At 24.2% G+C, this 27,881-nt stretch overlaps 4 protein-coding genes across 4 annotated transcripts; all 4 read right to left on the bottom strand.

Moving 5' to 3' along the window:
• Window positions 1-22: 22 nt before the first annotated feature.
• LOC149060078 (L-xylulose reductase-like) lies at window positions 23-4,882 on the bottom strand. The gene is made up of 6 exons (XM_089215959.1): window positions 4,821-4,882; window positions 3,395-3,598; window positions 1,871-2,114; window positions 1,238-1,352; window positions 270-480; window positions 23-151 (listed from the first exon to the last, which is right to left on the bottom strand). The coding sequence occupies exons 2-6, from the start codon at window positions 3,543-3,545 to the stop codon at window positions 48-50; spliced, it is 825 nt and encodes a 274-aa protein (XP_089072085.1). The 5' UTR covers window positions 3,546-3,598; window positions 4,821-4,882; the 3' UTR covers window positions 23-47.
• Window positions 4,883-7,616: 2,734 nt separating this feature from the next.
• Window positions 7,617-12,470, bottom strand: LOC149060077 (L-xylulose reductase-like). Its single transcript, XM_089215962.1, has 6 exons — window positions 12,409-12,470; window positions 10,983-11,186; window positions 9,465-9,708; window positions 8,832-8,946; window positions 7,864-8,074; window positions 7,617-7,745 (listed from the first exon to the last, which is right to left on the bottom strand). The coding sequence occupies exons 2-6, from the start codon at window positions 11,131-11,133 to the stop codon at window positions 7,642-7,644; spliced, it is 825 nt and encodes a 274-aa protein (XP_089072088.1). The 5' UTR covers window positions 11,134-11,186; window positions 12,409-12,470; the 3' UTR covers window positions 7,617-7,641.
• Window positions 12,471-15,204: 2,734 nt separating this feature from the next.
• On the bottom strand, window positions 15,205-20,056 carry LOC149060076 (L-xylulose reductase-like). The gene is made up of 6 exons (XM_089215965.1): window positions 19,995-20,056; window positions 18,571-18,774; window positions 17,053-17,296; window positions 16,420-16,534; window positions 15,452-15,662; window positions 15,205-15,333 (listed from the first exon to the last, which is right to left on the bottom strand). The coding sequence occupies exons 2-6, from the start codon at window positions 18,719-18,721 to the stop codon at window positions 15,230-15,232; spliced, it is 825 nt and encodes a 274-aa protein (XP_089072091.1). The 5' UTR covers window positions 18,722-18,774; window positions 19,995-20,056; the 3' UTR covers window positions 15,205-15,229.
• A 2,750-nt stretch (window positions 20,057-22,806) lies between these two features.
• LOC149060075 (L-xylulose reductase-like) lies at window positions 22,807-27,646 on the bottom strand. The gene is made up of 6 exons (XM_089215941.1): window positions 27,599-27,646; window positions 26,173-26,376; window positions 24,655-24,898; window positions 24,022-24,136; window positions 23,054-23,264; window positions 22,807-22,935 (listed from the first exon to the last, which is right to left on the bottom strand). Exons 2-6 carry the CDS (start codon window positions 26,321-26,323, stop codon window positions 22,832-22,834), a joined length of 825 nt encoding a protein of 274 aa, XP_089072067.1. The 5' UTR covers window positions 26,324-26,376; window positions 27,599-27,646; the 3' UTR covers window positions 22,807-22,831.
• Between the last annotated feature and the right edge of the window lie 235 nt (window positions 27,647-27,881).

Raw genomic sequence — 27,881 nt, 5'->3', positions numbered from 1 at the left:
GTAAAATTAGTGAATTCTTTAATAACTTTGTTTTGCATTGAAGTTGTTTATCCTGCCAAGAATCCGCCGTCAACTACAAGAGATGTTCCGTTTACCATGGTAGAATAATCACTGAGCATGAAAATCACAGCGTTCGCAATGTCGTCAGTTTCTAAAATATAACATTATTTGAATATTATAATATATTTTGCATATGTTTGACAAACAAGTGTGCTTATTGAAATAAATTTTCATTTCAGTACACTCTAAGAACTCTATTGTACACAAACCTGCAAACCTGCCCAGTGGGATTCGTTTCATTATGGGTTCCGACTTTTCAGGATCTGACCATGCAATTTTACCCATACGAGTCAACACAACAGTTGGATTTACACTGTTGGTACGGACACCAAATTTACCAAGCTCAATAGCCATTGTTCTGGTTATTTGATTCACAGCTCCTTTAGATGCGCAGTATGTCGTATGATCAGGTATGGCTCTCTAGAAAGTTAAACGTAAATATTATAAATCATATTATGAGACACAAACACCTATAGCAGCTATAAGATGTATTTAATTTGTGTTTTGTTTTTAAACGTGCATTAATATTGATAAATAATTATATTTATTTGGGGTCTGAAATTCATAAAATTTATTTTATTGAAATATTTCACAAAATCTTCATGACAATTTAATTTGGATTAAAAATAAAAAATCAAATTTTAATTTAATTTAAAATGTCAATAGAAAGTCCAGTAAATACCTACCTAAGCTCTGCTTAATGTTAAGTGGAAAATGTTATAGACATATTGTTATATTATAAATTATATAAATTGCCTAATAATGTATCATCTATCGGCTCCAGATTATGATTGAGAATAAAATATTAATAATCAGATATGAAATTAATCCAACCATTTAATGATGAATTCATGAAACATACCAAAAAAACTCAAGATTAAAAATGTATTTTTCTATATTTCAAAGAGAAAATTTCATGTGAATATTTCATACTTATAGCTATAATTTTATATCAATATGTACAGTATAAAATGTACAATGTTTATCAGGAACAATTTTATACACAATTTAGAACATTCATAAAACTATAAGTTATTTTGTTAAGACAATGTCATATTATATTGTAGGTTTAGGTTGGTATATTTATATGATTTATAACTACATAAGTATATACTATAGTTATTGTGTCAATTATTAATTATAGAATGTACTTTATATATTTGTTATTGTAACTTACTGTTGAAATTGTTGAAGAAATATTGACAATAGATCCTTTTATGCCGGCATCAATCATGTTTTTGGCCACTGCCTGACTTATTCTCACCAAGGCTCTGGCATTAATATTCAATGTCCTGAACAAAAAAATATTTCATTTATTATTTGAAAAAAAAAACAATGTAATAGGTAATAAAGCTATAGTAATGGTCAAAGTTATTTACTTTCTTATAAAACAATAATCATTTGTCATGACTATAATATATCTATATTATGTTTCAAAATTGTTTTGATAGTATTGGTAGTATTTATTCTTGACTGTGATCTAAATAAGTACTTACTATCTGTATAAAATATGTGTTAGATTGCTAAATAATTGAATATTTTTTTGAAGGATCATCACAGTTAAAAGGTTAAAAAAACATTGATATAGATAATGAAAGTTAATTCTATAACAATTTGGGTGTAAAGCAGGCATAAGTCCACAATGATCTTATGGCTACCAAACTGACGAGGAAAGCAAATTTTAAGTTCCAATAATCAGATCCTTAAAGTAAATTCAGAATTAAAATCTTATAGATAGGTATTTACTTGTAAGGGTTTAAAATGTTTAAATACCTACTAGGTTTACAAGAAAAACTAAGATTTTACTTACTTATTCCAACCATGTTCAGTGACTTCAAAAAATGGTTCAATAACAGCTACACCAGCATTGTTGACCAATCCATGAACTGGACCGATATCGTACATTTTCTTATAAGTGTCATCCCAATTTGAAACATCACAAAATATTTGTTTTGTTCTCGGTAATGCTTTAGCAGCTCCCTCTTCCTTCTCTACCACTGCATAGACAAATGCACCTAAGTCTAGTAGTCTCTGTGTAATTTTTTCACCCATGCCTAAGAAATAAATTAGGTTAAGTTTAATATTATTCATCAAATAATTCACCAATCAGTATTAAAAACAAGTTTATTGTTGTTAAAATATGTCCTTAAAACATATAATGAGTTATACTTATTTATAACTAATAAAACACTTAATTAAGGGGGTTATAACACTAAACAATGCATTACTATCAAGCATCTATCAATATATTATTAGGTATAATTAATATTTAATAAAACTAAAAAAATTAGTGGTAATAATAATTATTAAAATTTACTATATAATTAAATAATTGTATTTAAACAATAAATAGATAGTTATTATATTTCACACTTAAAAATCTTAAACTAAATGATGTAACAGTAAAGAAATAGATAAATATTTTGTTATAAGTCAATATAGGTTTATTAACATAAAATTAAAGATAAGAAAATATTTTAATTTGTTTTTATAATCACTTTAAGTAACACATCCTGTATTTTTGAGATAAAGAATTTTAAAATGTAAAGGTTTAACTGCAGATAAACCGACTAACAAGTAATATCAAAGGTAATTAACCATTCAAATGTTTTTAATCGTATCAGACTTTTTGTAAAATTCAAGTTATACTCTATTGATACTGTATTGATAATTAAAGCACTTATTTTAGGTAGTCGACATTTTTATACAAAACATATCTTATTTAGCTTCGAAATGTGTTCTTTTTATGACAGTCTGATTTTAATTTTATTTGTTGGTTCAGAATATATTAAATTTTTAAACACAAATTACTATCACTTAATATTATATATATATATATATATATTTATTATTTTTTTTATTATTGCCCACTGGTTTCTGTAATATGGAAGTTTCACTGTAAATATGCATTTTAAATGAATACCTAATTCAAGCGTAGATTATCTGGTGATGATACTTGAAACTCATCTAAACATAACTAATTATTAGTAAATACTAAATTTTACTAGTGCCATGATAAATATTAATATAATATCAAAATGTTCAGATAAATATCTCTAGAACATAAAAATATTGTATTTTATTGAATTATAGGTTAATATTAAAAAAATAAAAATTTAAGGTACAATAATTAATAATTAACCATGATATTAATTTCTCATTCAATCATACATTTTTATTGATATTATATTATACTAAATAATTTGAGCATTAAACTTTATGCATAGATATTATAGCACTATACTGTATAAAAGAATATGATTGCAGTCAACTTTAACAAAGATTTATATATATATATATATAATATTAAATATTATTTATTTGTGTAACAAACCTGCACAAGATCCAGTAACTATAATTTTTTTGTCCTTGAAATAATCTTCCATTTTTTGTGGTGCATTACAAGCCATATTCCTAGACATAATATTAATGGCCACATTTTGTCCAGCTATCTTATGAGGTAATTTGCTCAAGAAACGTATCATTTTGAATATTTTGAACGACTTAATGAATTAAGCTTCTGCCAATCAAAACTTATCTGTAATAAAATAAACATAAAATAAGATCATACTTATTTTAATTCTAATCAATTATATTATATTCTTATTGTAATCTCTTAATTTTGTTTTATTTACAACTTTAACGAATTTCTTGTTATAGACATCACTATTATGAATTTAATAATTATTTATAGATATAACAGCATGTAAGTACCTAAGTATTATATTAATATTAATATATTATTAACTTTAAAAAAACATTGGTATTATAACATTGGCTTATTTAAGTATCTACGCATAATTTATTTATATTTTAATAGGTAAATTTAATCGTTCAATTTGTATAGTTCAAAATTTATAAATCCATAAATGCTGGTACCTAACACATTACTCGTTTAGTAATATAACTATATAGGTGCATATAGCTTATTATGTATGAACTTAAAAAACTGATTACCTAGGTACTTAAACATAAACAGTAAGAAAGATAACTTAGATTAAGAAACATTGAAAAGTAACAGGTTGAATCATTCAGTTTTCAATGGTTTATTATATTATGATATTACATGACATAACATTTGATAGCATAATTTATAGGTATAGCTTTTATAGTTAGTTTATGCTTTGATTTCAAAGCTCTTTTAATTGATAATAATGCGTATCACATTCGAAAATATCTTAAGAGGACGCTACACCCGCATGTGTTGTCTCCGTCTTACAAGTGCGTAACATTACAAAAACTGTTTCGCGCGGGAAACAATCGAGAAATATACAGTTATAACTAAGAAACGAAATTTTCACCACATAAAACGGAGAATTTTTTCTGTGAAATATCGTTTTTATTTGTTCGATATTAGAACTACAAAAAAAGGTATTCATGTTTAAAGAACACAAAAATTAATATATTATAAAACAATATGAATTTTTTTTGTATAAGTACAACACAAGCGGGTGTAGCGTCCTCTTAAATAGTTTTATTAAATGGAAATAAAATTCAAAAACAAATAATACAATAATAAAACATAAAATAATTTGAATTATAATATTATTAAACAAAATAGTATTTTATTTTTGTACCCATGTTAATGAAACGAACTTTGTTTTACATATCTAAACCAATACTGTTGTATCTACACAAATATGTTTTGTGTACCTACCTATTTATTAATTGAAATCTCTACAAAAAAAATAATTATAATATGAGCAAAAAAAAATATATATATATATATATAATTAAATTCCAATACTTAATAAACTTACCATCAACAAATGGGAAGCAATAATCCGTATAACCCTAGCTGTACGCTGCGTGTGTACCAAAAACTACTGTCTACTAATGAATGTACAAGGTACAACACTACAATCGTTGAATCGTGAATTCATGAACCACTGACTTGTGGCTGACGCAACGATAATATTATATTGGTAACACCCATTATGCGCTATGCACAAAGCCTGGTGGTTGGTATTAATTTGTATTTTTTTATTTGAGGTTAGAGTTCGTACTCTTGATAGGAGCGTTTAAATACAGGAATACACCGCTCGTGGTGCGCATGCGCAATATGTTATCGTCCGCATAACGTAGATATTAGCTGATAACATGTTGATTATCGATTGATAAAAAAAACTAGTTAAAGAATATCTGTTAATTTACTGATTTATTGTTCTAAAAATCTCTAATTAATAGCCCATACAAAATTAAAATCTCTATTAGTCTGAATATGTTGCACCAATGACCAATCAATGACTCAAACAAGTCTCCCAAAATGTTTGGCACATTAACATATTCTTCTGCATTCCAATCGTTTTCTTCTATAAGAAATAAAATCTACAAATGTGATAAATTAAAAATCTGTATATTTTTTGCATAAAAATATAATAAACTAAAATATTATATTTAATATTATTATAATTTATACAAAAACATTACTTTTTGGCCAATTACATAATTGTTTTTTAAATTGCTTATAAAAACATATATACAATATATTATACAAATTCAATGAAATTCATTGAGATAAATTTTAGGAAATTACACAATATGAAACTTTTAGATTTTAAAAATAAATGAATAATGTATGAATTATTATTAATTTTTAACGCAAAAAAAAAGTAATTGCATTAGAAAAATGATGGTTGGTAGAGTAATAAATATATTCACATCCTAATTAAATCACGCAATGGCAATTTTAAGTTTTTAATGAAGCAGCATTTTGACAATATATTTATGGACAATAGATATACTATTTAAATATTATCACTGGATGGTGAAACATCTAAAATAAGCCCTATATATTATTGTGTACTTTTCAATTATATCTTAGAAATTTTATTTCATAACAGGGGCCAAACTCAAATATTGATGAATATGTATCAACAATGGTTTTTTCCTAATATTGAACTTTTTAAAATTTAAAATTTCATTTCATTCTATTAATTATCTATATTATATGGATGTAATGTATTAAAAATTGTAATTTTAGATCAGTAATTTTGATATTTTGTTAATATATGTGTAATCATGAAGTGCGTTTTTGAGATATACGTACGTGCGAAACTACGAAAGCGCTCCGATATTTCTTATACACAATGATCCGTTTACACAAAACTAACAAGCTTACTAAAATTGCTTATTCAGAACTGAACTCTTTGAAAATTGACTTTCCTTAAGTATCAACATGTTTAGGGTATTAACGGTATATATCTTAAACAGGTATCCTACGGAGATCTGACAAATGAAATAACTTTTGTTCTAATCAATATTTTTTTTTAATTTCTTTTAAATATAATTCATAGACACTTTCGCTACATTTTTTATTTTTTAATATTGAAAATAAAAAACTTAAAAATAGATGAAAATTTTTTTCGAAATATTCAATATAACCAATTTGTTAATCTTATCGTCAGAAAAATTTGTATGGTAAAAACATTAATTTAAGTCAAATGGCTGATTTTTTAAAAATCAATATTTTTGTTAAGTAAATTACAATCTAATAATAGTTTATGTTAGAAACATTTTAATTTTAAAAAATGAGTTTATTGACCAAATAATATTTTTATAGTAAAAAATTAATTATATTTTAAAATTAATCTATAGTGTTCATATAAAATATTTTTTGAAATTAAAATGTTTCTAACATAAACTAGATCGTAATTTATACTTAACGAAAATATTGATATTTAAAAAAATTGTAAAAAATCAGACATTTCATTAAATAAATGTTTTTATCATATAAATTTTTCTGAAAATAAGATTTACAAATTGGTTATATTGAAAATTTCAAAAAATTTTTTATCAATTTTTAAGTTTTTCCTTTTTAATATTAAAAAATTAAAAATTTACCAAAAGTAGCATCATGCTTTATATTTCATTTTAACTAAAATAAAAATTTGGATGTTATAACTTAATATTCTATTCGAACATGATTTATATTTTATACATTATTATGTTCAATGTTAATTATATATACTGAGTGAGTTTGTTAAATTAATACCTAAGTAGCTAAAGTGCCTAAACTGTTATGCGTGTCAATTCTTTTAGTATAAAGTCTCATACAAATTTGCCTCACATAGATTTAAATAAGTGCTAAAATAATATGAACATTTAACAATATTAAAGTTAAAATTAACTAAAAAAAAATTTAATTTTCATTCAAATTTGCCCCACTCAACCTTACTTAAATATTAATATGTTATAAGCAAGTGACAAATTTATTATTATTATAGAGCAATATTTATCATAAAATTTTATAAAATAGAAACATAAAAGTTAAGTATTTGAATCAAATGTTTGTGGGGTTTATATGTACATTTGTGTTATGTTTGTTCATGTTTGAAAAAAAAATTACGAGTTGTTGAAAGCAGAAACATTGTTTTAAAATAAAAGTAAAGTATATTATGCTTCAGAATTCACAGTTTATTTTGAAAAAACTATATAAGTTATAGTAAAATGTATAGAATAAATGTACCTACTAATATATTTTACATATTATAATGTTAGGCATGAAATATTGAGAAAAAAAATAGATTTTTATGTAAAATTAGTGAATTCTTTAATAACTTTGTTTTGCATTGAAGTTGTTTATCCTGCCAAGAATCCGCCGTCAACTACAAGAGATGTTCCGTTTACCATGGTAGAATAATCACTGAGCATGAAAATCACAGCGTTCGCAATGTCGTCAGTTTCTAAAATATAACATTATTTGAATATTATAATATATTTTGCATATGTTTGACAAACAAGTGTGCTTATTGAAATAAATTTTCATTTCAGTACACTCTAAGAACTCTATTGTACACAAACCTGCAAACCTGCCCAGTGGGATTCGTTTCATTATGGGTTCCGACTTTTCAGGATCTGACCATGCAATTTTACCCATACGAGTCAACACAACAGTTGGATTTACACTGTTGGTACGGACACCAAATTTACCAAGCTCAATAGCCATTGTTCTGGTTATTTGATTCACAGCTCCTTTAGATGCGCAGTATGTCGTATGATCAGGTATGGCTCTCTAGAAAGTTAAACGTAAATATTATAAATCATATTATGAGACACAAACACCTATAGCAGCTATAAGATGTATTTAATTTGTGTTTTGTTTTTAAACGTGCATTAATATTGATAAATAATTATATTTATTTGGGGTCTGAAATTCATAAAATTTATTTTATTGAAATATTTCACAAAATCTTCATGACAATTTAATTTGGATTAAAAATAAAAAATCAAATTTTAATTTAATTTAAAATGTCAATAGAAAGTCCAGTAAATACCTACCTAAGCTCTGCTTAATGTTAAGTGGAAAATGTTATAGACATATTGTTATATTATAAATTATATAAATTGCCTAATAATGTATCATCTATCGGCTCCAGATTATGATTGAGAATAAAATATTAATAATCAGATATGAAATTAATCCAACCATTTAATGATGAATTCATGAAACATACCAAAAAAACTCAAGATTAAAAATGTATTTTTCTATATTTCAAAGAGAAAATTTCATGTGAATATTTCATACTTATAGCTATAATTTTATATCAATATGTACAGTATAAAATGTACAATGTTTATCAGGAACAATTTTATACACAATTTAGAACATTCATAAAACTATAAGTTATTTTGTTAAGACAATGTCATATTATATTGTAGGTTTAGGTTGGTATATTTATATGATTTATAACTACATAAGTATATACTATAGTTATTGTGTCAATTATTAATTATAGAATGTACTTTATATATTTGTTATTGTAACTTACTGTTGAAATTGTTGAAGAAATATTGACAATAGATCCTTTTATGCCGGCATCAATCATGTTTTTGGCCACTGCCTGACTTATTCTCACCAAGGCTCTGGCATTAATATTCAATGTCCTGAACAAAAAAATATTTCATTTATTATTTGAAAAAAAAAACAATGTAATAGGTAATAAAGCTATAGTAATGGTCAAAGTTATTTACTTTCTTATAAAACAATAATCATTTGTCATGACTATAATATATCTATATTATGTTTCAAAATTGTTTTGATAGTATTGGTAGTATTTATTCTTGACTGTGATCTAAATAAGTACTTACTATCTGTATAAAATATGTGTTAGATTGCTAAATAATTGAATATTTTTTTGAAGGATCATCACAGTTAAAAGGTTAAAAAAACATTGATATAGATAATGAAAGTTAATTCTATAACAATTTGGGTGTAAAGCAGGCATAAGTCCACAATGATCTTATGGCTACCAAACTGACGAGGAAAGCAAATTTTAAGTTCCAATAATCAGATCCTTAAAGTAAATTCAGAATTAAAATCTTATAGATAGGTATTTACTTGTAAGGGTTTAAAATGTTTAAATACCTACTAGGTTTACAAGAAAAACTAAGATTTTACTTACTTATTCCAACCATGTTCAGTGACTTCAAAAAATGGTTCAATAACAGCTACACCAGCATTGTTGACCAATCCATGAACTGGACCGATATCGTACATTTTCTTATAAGTGTCATCCCAATTTGAAACATCACAAAATATTTGTTTTGTTCTCGGTAATGCTTTAGCAGCTCCCTCTTCCTTCTCTACCACTGCATAGACAAATGCACCTAAGTCTAGTAGTCTCTGTGTAATTTTTTCACCCATGCCTAAGAAATAAATTAGGTTAAGTTTAATATTATTCATCAAATAATTCACCAATCAGTATTAAAAACAAGTTTATTGTTGTTAAAATATGTCCTTAAAACATATAATGAGTTATACTTATTTATAACTAATAAAACACTTAATTAAGGGGGTTATAACACTAAACAATGCATTACTATCAAGCATCTATCAATATATTATTAGGTATAATTAATATTTAATAAAACTAAAAAAATTAGTGGTAATAATAATTATTAAAATTTACTATATAATTAAATAATTGTATTTAAACAATAAATAGATAGTTATTATATTTCACACTTAAAAATCTTAAACTAAATGATGTAACAGTAAAGAAATAGATAAATATTTTGTTATAAGTCAATATAGGTTTATTAACATAAAATTAAAGATAAGAAAATATTTTAATTTGTTTTTATAATCACTTTAAGTAACACATCCTGTATTTTTGAGATAAAGAATTTTAAAATGTAAAGGTTTAACTGCAGATAAACCGACTAACAAGTAATATCAAAGGTAATTAACCATTCAAATGTTTTTAATCGTATCAGACTTTTTGTAAAATTCAAGTTATACTCTATTGATACTGTATTGATAATTAAAGCACTTATTTTAGGTAGTCGACATTTTTATACAAAAAATATCTTATTTAGCTTCGAAATGTGTTCTTTTTATGACAGTCTGATTTTAATTTTATTTGTTGGTTCAGAATATATTAAATTTTTAAACACAAATTACTATCACTTAATATTATATATATATATATATATTTATTATTTTTTTTATTATTGCCCACTGGTTTCTGTAATATGGAAGTTTCACTGTAAATATGCATTTTAAATGAATACCTAATTCAAGCGTAGATTATCTGGTGATGATACTTGAAACTCATCTAAACATAACTAATTATTAGTAAATACTAAATTTTACTAGTGCCATGATAAATATTAATATAATATCAAAATGTTCAGATAAATATCTCTAGAACATAAAAATATTGTATTTTATTGAATTATAGGTTAATATTAAAAAAATAAAAATTTAAGGTACAATAATTAATAATTAACCATGATATTAATTTCTCATTCAATCATACATTTTTATTGATATTATATTATACTAAATAATTTGAGCATTAAACTTTATGCATAGATATTATAGCACTATACTCTATAAAAGAATATGATTGCAGTCAACTTTAACAAAGATTTATATATATATATAATATTAAATATTATTTATTTGTGTAGCAAACCTGCACAAGATCCAGTAACTATAATTTTTTTGTCCTTGAAATAATCTTCCATTTTTTGTGGTGCATTACAAGCCATATTCCTAGACATAATATTAATGGCCACATTTTGTCCAGCTATCTTATGAGGTAATTTGCTCAAGAAACGTATCATTTTGAATATTTTGAACGACTTAATGAATTAAGCTTCTGCCAATCAAAACTTATCTGTAATAAAATAAACATAAAATAAGATCATACTTATTTTAATTCTAATCAATTATATTATATTCTTATTGTAATCTCTTAATTTTGTTTTATTTACAACTTTAACGAATTTCTTGTTATAGACATCACTATTATGAATTTAATAATTATTTATAGATATAACAGCATGTAAGTACCTAAGTATTATATTAATATTAATATATTATTAACTTTAAAAAAACATTGGTATTATAACATTGGCTTATTTAAGTATCTACGCATAATTTATTTATATTTTAATAGGTAAATTTAATCGTTCAATTTGTATAGTTCAAAATTTATAAATCCATAAATGCTGGTACCTAACACATTACTCGTTTAGTAATATAACTATATAGGTGCATATAGCTTATTATGTATGAACTTAAAAAACTGATTACCTAGGTACTTAAACATAAACAGTAAGAAAGATAACTTAGATTAAGAAACATTGAAAAGTAACAGGTTGAATCATTCAGTTTTCAATGGTTTATTATATTATGATATTACATGACATAACATTTGATAGCATAATTTATAGGTATAGCTTTTATAGTTAGTTTATGCTTTGATTTCAAAGCTCTTTTAATTGATAATAATGCGTATCACATTCGAAAATATCTTAAGAGGACGCTACACCCGCATGTGTTGTCTCCGTCTTACAAGTGCGTAACATTACAAAAACTGTTTCGCGCGGGAAACAATCGAGAAATATACAGTTATAACTAAGAAACGAAATTTTCACCACATAAAACGGAGAATTTTTTCTGTGAAATATCGTTTTTATTTGTTCGATATTAGAACTACAAAAAAAGGTATTCATGTTTAAAGAACACAAAAATTAATATATTATAAAACAATATGAATTTTTTTTGTATAAGTACAACACAAGCGGGTGTAGCGTCCTCTTAAATAGTTTTATTAAATGGAAATAAAATTCAAAAACAAATAATACAATAATAAAACATAAAATAATTTGAATTATAATATTATTAAACAAAATAGTATTTTATTTTTGTACCCATGTTAATGAAACGAACTTTGTTTTACATATCTAAACCAATACTGTTGTATCTACACAAATATGTTTTGTGTACCTACCTATTTATTAATTGAAATCTCTACAAAAAAAATAATTATAATATGAGCAAAAAAAAATATATATATATATATATAATTAAATTCCAATACTTAATAAACTTACCATCAACAAATGGGAAGCAATAATCCGTATAACCCTAGCTGTACGCTGCGTGTGTACCAAAAACTACTGTCTACTAATGAATGTACAAGGTACAACACTACAATCGTTGAATCGTGAATTCATGAACCACTGACTTGTGGCTGACGCAACGATAATATTATATTGGTAACACCCATTATGCGCTATGCACAAAGCCTGGTGGTTGGTATTAATTTGTATTTTTTTATTTGAGGTTAGAGTTCGTACTCTTGATAGGAGCGTTTAAATACAGGAATACACCGCTCGTGGTGCGCATGCGCAATATGTTATCGTCCGCATAACGTAGATATTAGCTGATAACATGTTGATTATCGATTGATAAAAAAAACTAGTTAAAGAATATCTGTTAATTTACTGATTTATTGTTCTAAAAATCTCTAATTAATAGCCCATACAAAATTAAAATCTCTATTAGTCTGAATATGTTGCACCAATGACCAATCAATGACTCAAACAAGTCTCCCAAAATGTTTGGCACATTAACATATTCTTCTGCATTCCAATCGTTTTCTTCTATAAGAAATAAAATCTACAAATGTGATAAATTAAAAATCTGTATATTTTTTGCATAAAAATATAATAAACTAAAATATTATATTTAATATTATTATAATTTATACAAAAACATTACTTTTTGGCCAATTACATAATTGTTTTTTAAATTGCTTATAAAAACATATATACAATATATTATACAAATTCAATGAAATTCATTGAGATAAATTTTAGGAAATTACACAATATGAAACTTTTAGATTTTAAAAATAAATGAATAATGTATGAATTATTATTAATTTTTAACGCAAAAAAAAAGTAATTGCATTAGAAAAATGATGGTTGGTAGAGTAATAAATATATTCACATCCTAATTAAATCACGCAATGGCAATTTTAAGTTTTTAATGAAGCAGCATTTTGACAATATATTTATGGACAATAGATATACTATTTAAATATTATCACTGGATGGTGAAACATCTAAAATAAGCCCTATATATTATTGTGTACTTTTCAATTATATCTTAGAAATTTTATTTCATAACAGGGGCCAAACTCAAATATTGATGAATATGTATCAACAATGGTTTTTTCCTAATATTGAACTTTTTAAAATTTAAAATTTCATTTCATTCTATTAATTATCTATATTATATGGATGTAATGTATTAAAAATTGTAATTTTAGATCAGTAATTTTGATATTTTGTTAATATATGTGTAATCATGAAGTGCGTTTTTGAGATATACGTACGTGCGAAACTACGAAAGCGCTCCGATATTTCTTATACACAATGATCCGTTTACACAAAACTAACAAGCTTACTAAAATTGCTTATTCAGAACTGAACTCTTTGAAAATTGACTTTCCTTAAGTATCAACATGTTTAGGGTATTAACGGTATATATCTTAAACAGGTATCCTACGGAGATCTGACAAATGAAATAACTTTTGTTCTAATCAATATTTTTTTTTAATTTCTTTTAAATATAATTCATAGACACTTTCGCTACATTTTTTATTTTTTAATATTGAAAATAAAAAACTTAAAAATAGATGAAAATTTTTTTCGAAATATTCAATATAACCAATTTGTTAATCTTATCGTCAGAAAAATTTGTATGGTAAAAACATTAATTTAAGTCAAATGGCTGATTTTTTAAAAATCAATATTTTTGTTAAGTAAATTACAATCTAATAATAGTTTATGTTAGAAACATTTTAATTTTAAAAAATGAGTTTATTGACCAAATAATATTTTTATAGTAAAAAATTAATTATATTTTAAAATTAATCTATAGTGTTCATATAAAATATTTTTTGAAATTAAAATGTTTCTAACATAAACTAGATCGTAATTTATACTTAACGAAAATATTGATATTTAAAAAAATTGTAAAAAATCAGACATTTCATTAAATAAATGTTTTTATCATATAAATTTTTCTGAAAATAAGATTTACAAATTGGTTATATTGAAAATTTCAAAAAATTTTTTATCAATTTTTAAGTTTTTCCTTTTTAATATTAAAAAATTAAAAATTTACCAAAAGTAGCATCATGCTTTATATTTCATTTTAACTAAAATAAAAATTTGGATGTTATAACTTAATATTCTATTCGAACATGATTTATATTTTATACATTATTATGTTCAATGTTAATTATATATACTGAGTGAGTTTGTTAAATTAATACCTAAGTAGCTAAAGTGCCTAAACTGTTATGCGTGTCAATTCTTTTAGTATAAAGTCTCATACAAATTTGCCTCACATAGATTTAAATAAGTGCTAAAATAATATGAACATTTAACAATATTAAAGTTAAAATTAACTAAAAAAAAATTTAATTTTCATTCAAATTTGCCCCACTCAACCTTACTTAAATATTAATATGTTATAAGCAAGTGACAAATTTATTATTATTATAGAGCAATATTTATCATAAAATTTTATAAAATAGAAACATAAAAGTTAAGTATTTGAATCAAATGTTTGTGGGGTTTATATGTACATTTGTGTTATGTTTGTTCATGTTTGAAAAAAAAATTACGAGTTGTTGAAAGCAGAAACATTGTTTTAAAATAAAAGTAAAGTATATTATGCTTCAGAATTCACAGTTTATTTTGAAAAAACTATATAAGTTATAGTAAAATGTATAGAATAAATGTACCTACTAATATATTTTACATATTATAATGTTAGGCATGAAATATTGAGAAAAAAAATAGATTTTTATGTAAAATTAGTGAATTCTTTAATAACTTTGTTTTGCATTGAAGTTGTTTATCCTGCCAAGAATCCGCCGTCAACTACAAGAGATGTTCCGTTTACCATGGTAGAATAATCACTGAGCATGAAAATCACAGCGTTCGCAATGTCGTCAGTTTCTAAAATATAACATTATTTGAATATTATAATATATTTTGCATATGTTTGACAAACAAGTGTGCTTATTGAAATAAATTTTCATTTCAGTACACTCTAAGAACTCTATTGTACACAAACCTGCAAACCTGCCCAGTGGGATTCGTTTCATTATGGGTTCCGACTTTTCAGGATCTGACCATGCAATTTTACCCATACGAGTCAACACAACAGTTGGATTTACACTGTTGGTACGGACACCAAATTTACCAAGCTCAATAGCCATTGTTCTGGTTATTTGATTCACAGCTCCTTTAGATGCGCAGTATGTCGTATGATCAGGTATGGCTCTCTAGAAAGTTAAACGTAAATATTATAAATCATATTATGAGACACAAACACCTATAGCAGCTATAAGATGTATTTAATTTGTGTTTTGTTTTTAAACGTGCATTAATATTGATAAATAATTATATTTATTTGGGGTCTGAAATTCATAAAATTTATTTTATTGAAATATTTCACAAAATCTTCATGACAATTTAATTTGGATTAAAAATAAAAAATCAAATTTTAATTTAATTTAAAATGTCAATAGAAAGTCCAGTAAATACCTACCTAAGCTCTGCTTAATGTTAAGTGGAAAATGTTATAGACATATTGTTATATTATAAATTATATAAATTGCCTAATAATGTATCATCTATCGGCTCCAGATTATGATTGAGAATAAAATATTAATAATCAGATATGAAATTAATCCAACCATTTAATGATGAATTCATGAAACATACCAAAAAAACTCAAGATTAAAAATGTATTTTTCTATATTTCAAAGAGAAAATTTCATGTGAATATTTCATACTTATAGCTATAATTTTATATCAATATGTACAGTATAAAATGTACAATGTTTATCAGGAACAATTTTATACACAATTTAGAACATTCATAAAACTATAAGTTATTTTGTTAAGACAATGTCATATTATATTGTAGGTTTAGGTTGGTATATTTATATGATTTATAACTACATAAGTATATACTATAGTTATTGTGTCAATTATTAATTATAGAATGTACTTTATATATTTGTTATTGTAACTTACTGTTGAAATTGTTGAAGAAATATTGACAATAGATCCTTTTATGCCGGCATCAATCATGTTTTTGGCCACTGCCTGACTTATTCTCACCAAGGCTCTGGCATTAATATTCAATGTCCTGAACAAAAAAATATTTCATTTATTATTTGAAAAAAAAAACAATGTAATAGGTAATAAAGCTATAGTAATGGTCAAAGTTATTTACTTTCTTATAAAACAATAATCATTTGTCATGACTATAATATATCTATATTATGTTTCAAAATTGTTTTGATAGTATTGGTAGTATTTATTCTTGACTGTGATCTAAATAAGTACTTACTATCTGTATAAAATATGTGTTAGATTGCTAAATAATTGAATATTTTTTTGAAGGATCATCACAGTTAAAAGGTTAAAAAAACATTGATATAGATAATGAAAGTTAATTCTATAACAATTTGGGTGTAAAGCAGGCATAAGTCCACAATGATCTTATGGCTACCAAACTGACGAGGAAAGCAAATTTTAAGTTCCAATAATCAGATCCTTAAAGTAAATTCAGAATTAAAATCTTATAGATAGGTATTTACTTGTAAGGGTTTAAAATGTTTAAATACCTACTAGGTTTACAAGAAAAACTAAGATTTTACTTACTTATTCCAACCATGTTCAGTGACTTCAAAAAATGGTTCAATAACAGCTACACCAGCATTGTTGACCAATCCATGAACTGGACCGATATCGTACATTTTCTTATAAGTGTCATCCCAATTTGAAACATCACAAAATATTTGTTTTGTTCTCGGTAATGCTTTAGCAGCTCCCTCTTCCTTCTCTACCACTGCATAGACAAATGCACCTAAGTCTAGTAGTCTCTGTGTAATTTTTTCACCCATGCCTAAGAAATAAATTAGGTTAAGTTTAATATTATTCATCAAATAATTCACCAATCAGTATTAAAAACAAGTTTATTGTTGTTAAAATATGTCCTTAAAACATATAATGAGTTATACTTATTTATAACTAATAAAACACTTAATTAAGGGGGTTATAACACTAAACAATGCATTACTATCAAGCATCTATCAATATATTATTAGGTATAATTAATATTTAATAAAACTAAAAAAATTAGTGGTAATAATAATTATTAAAATTTACTATATAATTAAATAATTGTATTTAAACAATAAATAGATAGTTATTATATTTCACACTTAAAAATCTTAAACTAAATGATGTAACAGTAAAGAAATAGATAAATATTTTGTTATAAGTCAATATAGGTTTATTAACATAAAATTAAAGATAAGAAAATATTTTAATTTGTTTTTATAATCACTTTAAGTAACACATCCTGTATTTTTGAGATAAAGAATTTTAAAATGTAAAGGTTTAACTGCAGATAAACCGACTAACAAGTAATATCAAAGGTAATTAACCATTCAAATGTTTTTAATCGTATCAGACTTTTTGTAAAATTCAAGTTATACTCTATTGATACTGTATTGATAATTAAAGCACTTATTTTAGGTAGTCGACATTTTTATACAAAAAATATCTTATTTAGCTTCGAAATGTGTTCTTTTTATGACAGTCTGATTTTAATTTTATTTGTTGGTTCAGAATATATTAAATTTTTAAACACAAATTACTATCACTTAATATTATATATATATATATATATTTATTATTTTTTTTATTATTGCCCACTGGTTTCTGTAATATGGAAGTTTCACTGTAAATATGCATTTTAAATGAATACCTAATTCAAGCGTAGATTATCTGGTGATGATACTTGAAACTCATCTAAACATAACTAATTATTAGTAAATACTAAATTTTACTAGTGCCATGATAAATATTAATATAATATCAAAATGTTCAGATAAATATCTCTAGAACATAAAAATATTGTATTTTATTGAATTATAGGTTAATATTAAAAAAATAAAAATTTAAGGTACAATAATTAATAATTAACCATGATATTAATTTCTCATTCAATCATACATTTTTATTGATATTATATTATACTAAATAATTTGAGCATTAAACTTTATGCATAGATATTATAGCACTATACTCTATAAAAGAATATGATTGCAGTCAACTTTAACAAAGATTTATATATATATATAATATTAAATATTATTTATTTGTGTAGCAAACCTGCACAAGATCCAGTAACTATAATTTTTTTGTCCTTGAAATAATCTTCCATTTTTTGTGGTGCATTACAAGCCATATTCCTAGACATAATATTAATGGCCACATTTTGTCCAGCTATCTTATGAGGTAATTTGCTCAAGAAACGTATCATTTTGAATATTTTGAACGACTTAATGAATTAAGCTTCTGCCAATCAAAACTTATCTGTAATAAAATAAACATAAAATAAGATCATACTTATTTTAATTCTAATCAATTATATTATATTCTTATTGTAATCTCTTAATTTTGTTTTATTTACAACTTTAACGAATTTCTTGTTATAGACATCACTATTATGAATTTAATAATTATTTATAGATATAACAGCATGTAAGTACCTAAGTATTATATTAATATTAATATATTATTAACTTTAAAAAAACATTGGTATTATAACATTGGCTTATTTAAGTATCTACGCATAATTTATTTATATTTTAATAGGTAAATTTAATCGTTCAATTTGTATAGTTCAAAATTTATAAATCCATAAATGCTGGTACCTAACACATTACTCGTTTAGTAATATAACTATATAGGTGCATATAGCTTATTATGTATGAACTTAAAAAACTGATTACCTAGGTACTTAAACATAAACAGTAAGAAAGATAACTTAGATTAAGAAACATTGAAAAGTAACAGGTTGAATCATTCAGTTTTCAATGGTTTATTATATTATGATATTACATGACATAACATTTGATAGCATAATTTATAGGTATAGCTTTTATAGTTAGTTTATGCTTTGATTTCAAAGCTCTTTTAATTGATAATAATGCGTATCACATTCGAAAATATCTTAAGAGGACGCTACACCCGCATGTGTTGTCTCCGTCTTACAAGTGCGTAACATTACAAAAACTGTTTCGCGCGGGAAACAATCGAGAAATATTCAGTTATAACTAAGAAACGAAATTTTCACCACATAAAACGGAGAATTTTTTCTGTGAAATATCGTTTTTATTTGTTCGATATTAGAACTACAAAAAAAGGTATTCATGTTTAAAGAACACAAAAATTAATATATTATAAAACAATATGAATTTTTTTTGTATAAGTACAACACAAGCGGGTGTAGCGTCCTCTTAAATAGTTTTATTAAATGGAAATAAAATTCAAAAACAAATAATACAATAATAAAACATAAAATAATTTGAATTATAATATTATTAAACAAAATAGTATTTTATTTTTGTACCCATGTTAATGAAACGAACTTTGTTTTACATATCTAAACCAATACTGTTGTATCTACACAAATATGTTTTGTGTACCTACCTATTTATTAATTGAAATCTCTACAAAAAAAATAATTATAATATGAGCAAAAAAAAAAATATATATATATATAATTAAATTCCAATACTTAATAAACTTACCATCAACAAATGGGAAGCAATAATCCGTATAACCCTAGCTGTACGCTGCGTGTGTACCAAAAACTACTGTCTACTAATGAATGTACAAGGTACAACACTACAATCGTTGAATCGTGAATTCATGAACCACTGACTTGTGGCTGACGCAACGATAATATTATATTGGTAACACCCATTATGCGCTATGCACAAAGCCTGGTGGTTGGTATTAATTTGTATTTTTTTATTTGAGGTTAGAGTTCGTACTCTTGATAGGAGCGTTTAAATACAGGAATACACCGCTCGTGGTGCGCATGCGCAATATGTTATCGTCCGCATAACGTAGATATTAGCTGATAACATGTTGATTATCGATTGATAAAAAAAACTAGTTAAAGAATATCTGTTAATTTACTGATTTATTGTTCTAAAAATCTCTAATTAATAGCCCATACAAAATTAAAATCTCTATTAGTCTGAATATGTTGCACCAATGACCAATCAATGACTCAAACAAGTCTCCCAAAATGTTTGGCACATTAACATATTCTTCTGCATTCCAATCGTTTTCTTCTATAAGAAATAAAATCTACAAATGTGATAAATTAAAAATCTGTATATTTTTTGCATAAAAATATAATAAACTAAAATATTATATTTAATATTATTATAATTTATACAAAAACATTACTTTTTGGCCAATTACATAATTGTTTTTTAAATTGCTTATAAAAACATATATACAATATATTATACAAATTCAATGAAATTCATTGAGATAAATTTTAGGAAATTACACAATATGAAACTTTTAGATTTTAAAAATAAATGAATAATGTATGAATTATTATTAATTTTTAACGCAAAAAAAAAGTAATTGCATTAGAAAAATGATGGTTGGTAGAGTAATAAATATATTCACATCCTAATTAAATCACGCAATGGCAATTTTAAGTTTTTAATGAAGCAGCATTTTGACAATATATTTATGGACAATAGATATACTATTTAAATATTATCACTGGATGGTGAAACATCTAAAATAAGCCCTATATATTATTGTGTACTTTTCAATTATATCTTAGAAATTTTATTTCATAACAGGGGCCAAACTCAAATATTGATGAATATGTATCAACAATGGTTTTTTCCTAATATTGAACTTTTTAAAATTTAAAATTTCATTTCATTCTATTAATTATCTATATTATATGGATGTAATGTATTAAAAATTGTAATTTTAGATCAGTAATTTTGATATTTTGTTAATATATGTGTAATCATGAAGTGCGTTTTTGAGATATACGTACGTGCGAAACTACGAAAGCGCTCCGATATTTCTTATACACAATGATCCGTTTACACAAAACTAACAAGCTTACTAAAATTGCTTATTCAGAACTGAACTCTTTGAAAATTGACTTTCCTTAAGTATCAACATGTTTAGGGTATTAACGGTATATATCTTAAACAGGTATCCTACGGAGATCTGACAAATGAAATAACTTTTGTTCTAATCAATATTTTTTTTTAATTTCTTTTAAATATAATTCATAGACACTTTCGCTACATTTTTTATTTTTTAATATTGAAAATAAAAAACTTAAAAATAGATGAAAATTTTTTTCGAAATATTCAATATAACCAATTTGTTAATCTTATCGTCAGAAAAATTTGTATGGTAAAAACATTAATTTAAGTCAAATGGCTGATTTTTTAAAAATCAATATTTTTGTTAAGTAAATTACAATCTAATAATAGTTTATGTTAGAAACATTTTAATTTTAAAAAATGAGTTTATTGACCAAATAATATTTTTATAGTAAAAAATTAATTATATTTTAAAATTAATCTATAGTGTTCATATAAAATATTTTTTGAAATTAAAATGTTTCTAACATAAACTAGATCGTAATTTATACTTAACGAAAATATTGATATTTAAAAAAATTGTAAAAAATCAGACATTTCATTAAATAAATGTTTTTATCATATAAATTTTTCTGAAAATAAGATTTACAAATTGGTTATATTGAAAATTTCAAAAAATTTTTTATCAATTTTTAAGTTTTTCCTTTTTAATATTAAAAAATTAAAAATTAACCAAAAGTAGCATCATGCTTTATATTTCATTTTAACTAAAATAAAAATTTGTATGTTATAACTTAATATTCTATTCGAACATGATTTATATTTTATACATTATTATGTTCAATGTTAATTATATATACTGAGTGAGTTTGTTAAATTAATACCTAAGTAGCTAAAGTGCCTAAACTGTTATGTGTGTCAATTCTTTTAGTATAAAGTCTCATACAAATTTGCCTCACATAGATTTAAATAAGTGCTAAAATAATATGAACATTTAACAATATTAAAGTTAAAATTAACTAAAAAAAATTTAATTTTCATTCAAATTTGCCCCACTCAACCTTACTTAAATATTAATATGTTATAAGCAAGTGACAAATTTATTATTATTATAGAGCAATATTTATCATAAAATTTTATAAAATAGAAACATAAAAGTTAAGTATTTGAATCAAATGTTTGTGGGGTTTATATGTACATTTGTGTTATGTTTGTTCATGTTTGAATAAAAATAGTGTTTGAAAAAAAAATTACGAGTTGTTGAAAGCAGAAACATTGTTTTAAAATAAAAGTAAAGTATATTATGCTTCAGAATTCACAGTTTATTTTGAAAAAACTATATAAGTTATAGTAAAATGTATAGAATAAATGTACCTACTAATATATTTTACATATTATAATGTTAGGCATGAAATATTGAGAAAAAAAATAGATTTTTATGTAAAATTAGTGAATTCTTTAATAACTTTGTTTTGCATTGAAGTTGTTTATCCTGCCAAGAATCCGCCGTCAACTACAAGAGATGTTCCGTTTACCATGGTAGAATAATCACTGAGCATGAAAATCACAGCGTTCGCAATGTCGTCAGTTTCTAAAATATAACATTATTTGAATATTATAATATATTTTGCATATGTTTGACAAACAAGTGTGCTTATTGAAATAAATTTTCATTTCAGTACACTCTAAGAACTCTATTGTACACAAACCTGCAAACCTGCCCAGTGGGATTCGTTTCATTATGGGTTCCGACTTTTCAGGATCTGACCATGCAATTTTACCCATACGAGTCAACACAACAGTTGGATTTACACTGTTGGTACGGACACCAAATTTACCAAGCTCAATAGCCATTGTTCTGGTTATTTGATTCACAGCTCCTTTAGATGCGCAGTATGTCGTATGATCAGGTATGGCTCTCTAGAAAGTTAAACGTAAATATTATAAATCATATTATGAGACACAAACACCTATAGCAGCTATAAGATGTATTTAATTTGTGTTTTGTTTTTAAACGTGCATTAATATTGATAAATAATTATATTTATTTGGGGTCTGAAATTCATAAAATTTATTTTATTGAAATATTTCACAAAATCTTCATGACAATTTAATTTGGATTAAAAATAAAAAATCAAATTTTAATTTAATTTAAAATGTCAATAGAAAGTCCAGTAAATACCTACCTAAGCTCTGCTTAATGTTAAGTGGAAAATGTTATAGACATATTGTTATATTATAAATTATATAAATTGCCTAATAATGTATCATCTATCGGCTCCAGATTATGATTGAGAATAAAATATTAATAATCAGATATGAAATTAATCCAACCATTTAATGATGAATTCATGAAACATACCAAAAAAACTCAAGATTAAAAATGTATTTTTCTATATTTCAAAGAGAAAATTTCATGTGAATATTTCATACTTATAGCTATAATTTTATATCAATATGTACAGTATAAAATGTACAATGTTTATCAGGAACAATTTTATACACAATTTAGAACATTCATAAAACTATAAGTTATTTTGTTAAGACAATGTCATATTATATTGTAGGTTTAGGTTGGTATATTTATATGATTTATAACTACATAAGTATATACTATAGTTATTGTGTCAATTATTAATTATAGAATGTACTTTATATATTTGTTATTGTAACTTACTGTTGAAATTGTTGAAGAAATATTGACAATAGATCCTTTTATGCCGGCATCAATCATGTTTTTGGCCACTGCCTGACTTATTCTCACCAAGGCTCTGGCATTAATATTCAATGTCCTGAACAAAAAAATATTTCATTTATTATTTGAAAAAAAAAACAATGTAATAGGTAATAAAGCTATAGTAATGGTCAAAGTTATTTACTTTCTTATAAAACAATAATCATTTGTCATGACTATAATATATCTATATTATGTTTCAAAATTGTTTTGATAGTATTGGTAGTATTTATTCTTGACTGTGATCTAAATAAGTACTTACTATCTGTATAAAATATGTGTTAGATTGCTAAATAATTGAATATTTTTTTGAAGGATCATCACAGTTAAAAGGTTAAAAAAACATTGATATAGATAATGAAAGTTAATTCTATAACAATTTGGGTGTAAAGCAGGCATAAGTCCACAATGATCTTATGGCTACCAAACTGACGAGGAAAGCAAATTTTAAGTTCCAATAATCAGATCCTTAAAGTAAATTCAGAATTAAAATCTTATAGATAGGTATTTACTTGTAAGGGTTTAAAATGTTTAAATACCTACTAGGTTTACAAGAAAAACTAAGATTTTACTTACTTATTCCAACCATGTTCAGTGACTTCAAAAAATGGTTCAATAACAGCTACACCAGCATTGTTGACCAATCCATGAACTGGACCGATATCGTACATTTTCTTATAAGTGTCATCCCAATTTGAAACATCACAAAATATTTGTTTTGTTCTCGGTAATGCTTTAGCAGCTCCCTCTTCCTTCTCTACCACTGCATAGACAAATGCACCTAAGTCTAGTAGTCTCTGTGTAATTTTTTCACCCATGCCTAAGAAATAAATTAGGTTAAGTTTAATATTATTCATCAAATAATTCACCAATCAGTATTAAAAACAAGTTTATTGTTGTTAAAATATGTCCTTAAAACATATAATGAGTTATACTTATTTATAACTAATAAAACACTTAATTAAGGGGGTTATAACACTAAACAATGCATTACTATCAAGCATCTATCAATATATTATTAGGTATAATTAATATTTAATAAAACTAAAAAAATTAGTGGTAATAATAATTATTAAAATTTACTATATAATTAAATAATTGTATTTAAACAATAAATAGATAGTTATTATATTTCACACTTAAAAATCTTAAACTAAATGATGTAACAGTAAAGAAATAGATAAATATTTTGTTATAAGTCAATATAGGTTTATTAACATAAAATTAAAGATAAGAAAATATTTTAATTTGTTTTTATAATCACTTTAAGTAACACATCCTGTATTTTTGAGATAAAGAATTTTAAAATGTAAAGGTTTAACTGCAGATAAACCGACTAACAAGTAATATCAAAGGTAATTAACCATTCAAATGTTTTTAATCGTATCAGACTTTTTGTAAAATTCAAGTTATACTCTATTGATACTGTATTGATAATTAAAGCACTTATTTTAGGTAGTCGACATTTTTATACAAAAAATATCTTATTTAGCTTCGAAATGTGTTCTTTTTATGACAGTCTGATTTTAATTTTATTTGTTGGTTCAGAATATATTAAATTTTTAAACACAAATTACTATCACTTAATATTATATATATATATATATATTTATTATTTTTTTTATTATTGCCCACTGGTTTCTGTAATATGGAAGTTTCACTGTAAATATGCATTTTAAATGAATACCTAATTCAAGCGTAGATTATCTGGTGATGATACATGAAACTCATCTAAACATAACTAATTATTAGTAAATACTAAATTTTACTAGTGCCATGATAAATATTAATATAATATCAAAATGTTCAGATAAATATCTCTAGAACATAAAAATATTGTATTTTATTGAATTATAGGTTAATATTAAAAAAATAAAAATTTAAGGTACAATAATTAATAATTAACCATGATATTAATTTCTCATTCAATCATACATTTTTATTGATATTATATTATACTAAATAATTTGAGCATTAAACTTTATGCATAGATATTATAGCACTATACTCTATAAAAGAATATGATTGCAGTCAACTTTAACAAAGATTTATATATATATATAATATTAAATATTATTTATTTGTGTAACAAACCTGCACAAGATCCAGTAACTATAATTTTTTTGTCCTTGAAATAATCTTCCATTTTTTGTGGTGCATTACAAGCCATATTCCTAGACATAATATTAATGGCCACATTTTGTCCAGCTATCTTATGAGGTAATTTGCTCAAGAAACGTATCATTTTGAATATTTTGAACGACTTAATGAATTAAGCTTCTGCCAATCAAAACTTATCTGTAATAAAATAAACATAAAATAAGATCATACTTATTTTAATTCTAATCAATTATATTATATTCTTATTGTAATCTCTTAATTTTGTTTTATTTACAACTTTAACGAATTTCTTGTTATAGACATCACTATTATGAATTTAATAATTATTTATAGATATAACAGCATGTAAGTACCTAAGTATTATATTAATATTAATATATTATTAACTTTAAAAAAACATTGGTATTATAACATTGGCTTATTTAAGTATCTACGCATAATTTATTTATATTTTAATAGGTAAATTTAATCATTCAATTTGTATAGTTCAAAATTTATAAATCCATAAATGCTGGTACCTAACACATTACTCGTTTAGTAATATAACTATATAGGTGCATATAGCTTATTATGTATGAACTTAAAAAACTGATTACCTAGGTACTTAAACATAAACAGTAAGAAAGATAACTTAGATTAAGAAACATTGAAAAGTAACAGGTTGAATCATTCAGTTTTCAATGGTTTATTATATTATGATATTACATGACATAACATTTGATAGCATAATTTATAGGTATAGCTTTTATAGTTAGTTTATGCTTTGATTTCAAAGCTCTTTTAATTGATAATAATGCGTATCACATTCGAAAATATCTTAAGAGGACGCTACACCCGCATGTGTTGTCTCCGTCTTACAAGTGCGTAACATTACAAAAACTGTTTCGCGCGGGAAACAATCGAGAAATATACAGTTATAACTAAGAAACGAAATTTTCACCACATAAAACGGAGAATTTTTTCTGTGAAATATCGTTTTTATTTGTTCGATATTAGAACTACAAAAAAAGGTATTCATGTTTAAAGAACACAAAAATTAATATATTATAAAACAATATGAATTTTTTTTGTATAAGTACAACACAAGCGGGTGTAGCGTCCTCTTAAATAGTTTTATTAAATGGAAATAAAATTCAAAAACAAATAATACAATAATAAAACATAAAATAATTTGAATTATAATATTATTAAACAAAATAGTATTTTATTTTTGTACCCATGTTAATGAAACGAACTTTGTTTTACATATCTAAACCAATACTGTTGTATCTACACAAATATGTTTTGTGTACCTACCTATTTATTAATTGAAATCTCTACAAAAAAAATAATTATAATATGAGCAAAAAAAAAAATATATATATATATATAATTAAATTCCAATACTTAATAAACTTACCATCAACAAATGGGAAGCAATAATCCGTATAACCCTAGCTGTACGCTGCGTGTGTACCCAAAACTACTGTCTACTAATGAATGTACAAGGTACAACACTACAATCGTTGAATCGTGAATTCATGAACCACTGACTTGTTGCTGACGCAACGATAATATTATATTGGTAACACCCATTATGCGCTATGCACAAAGCCTGGTGGTTGGTATTAATTTGTATTTTTTTATTTGAGGTTAGAGTTCGTACTCTTGATAGGAGCGTTTAAATACAGGAATACACCGCT

Source organism: Diuraphis noxia, unplaced genomic scaffold (assembly GCF_037042655.1).
Source record: "Diuraphis noxia isolate RWA-SAM2 unplaced genomic scaffold, SU_Dnox_SAM2 contig0001, whole genome shotgun sequence".
Lineage (NCBI taxonomy): Eukaryota > Metazoa > Arthropoda > Insecta > Hemiptera > Aphididae > Diuraphis > Diuraphis noxia.
This window is presented reverse-complemented; position numbering and strand designations above follow the sequence as displayed.

Bases quoted from the DNA above. Each gene is read 5' to 3' on its own strand.
- LOC149060078 (XM_089215959.1), bottom strand. From the start codon at position 3,545: ATGATACGTTTCTTGAGCAAATTACCTCATAAGATAGCTGGACAAAAT. The intron at 1,353-1,870 runs GTAAGTAAAATC...TTTTTTGTTCAG, and splicing joins ACTGAACATGGTTGGAATAA to GACATTGAATATTAATGCCA. The intron at 152-269 runs GTTTGTGTACAA...GTTATATTTTAG, and splicing joins CCCACTGGGCAGGTTTGCAG to AAACTGACGACATTGCGAAC.
- LOC149060077 (XM_089215962.1), bottom strand. From the start codon at position 11,133: ATGATACGTTTCTTGAGCAAATTACCTCATAAGATAGCTGGACAAAAT. The intron at 8,075-8,831 runs GTAAGTTACAAT...TTAACTTTCTAG, and splicing joins TTTCTTCAACAATTTCAACA to AGAGCCATACCTGATCATAC. The intron at 7,746-7,863 runs GTTTGTGTACAA...GTTATATTTTAG, and splicing joins CCCACTGGGCAGGTTTGCAG to AAACTGACGACATTGCGAAC.
- LOC149060076 (XM_089215965.1), bottom strand. From the start codon at position 18,721: ATGATACGTTTCTTGAGCAAATTACCTCATAAGATAGCTGGACAAAAT. The intron at 17,297-18,570 runs GTTTGCTACACA...TTTATTTCTTAG, and splicing joins AGTTACTGGATCTTGTGCAG to GCATGGGTGAAAAAATTACA. The intron at 15,663-16,419 runs GTAAGTTACAAT...TTAACTTTCTAG, and splicing joins TTTCTTCAACAATTTCAACA to AGAGCCATACCTGATCATAC.
- LOC149060075 (XM_089215941.1), bottom strand. From the start codon at position 26,323: ATGATACGTTTCTTGAGCAAATTACCTCATAAGATAGCTGGACAAAAT. The intron at 24,899-26,172 runs GTTTGTTACACA...TTTATTTCTTAG, and splicing joins AGTTACTGGATCTTGTGCAG to GCATGGGTGAAAAAATTACA. The intron at 24,137-24,654 runs GTAAGTAAAATC...TTTTTTGTTCAG, and splicing joins ACTGAACATGGTTGGAATAA to GACATTGAATATTAATGCCA.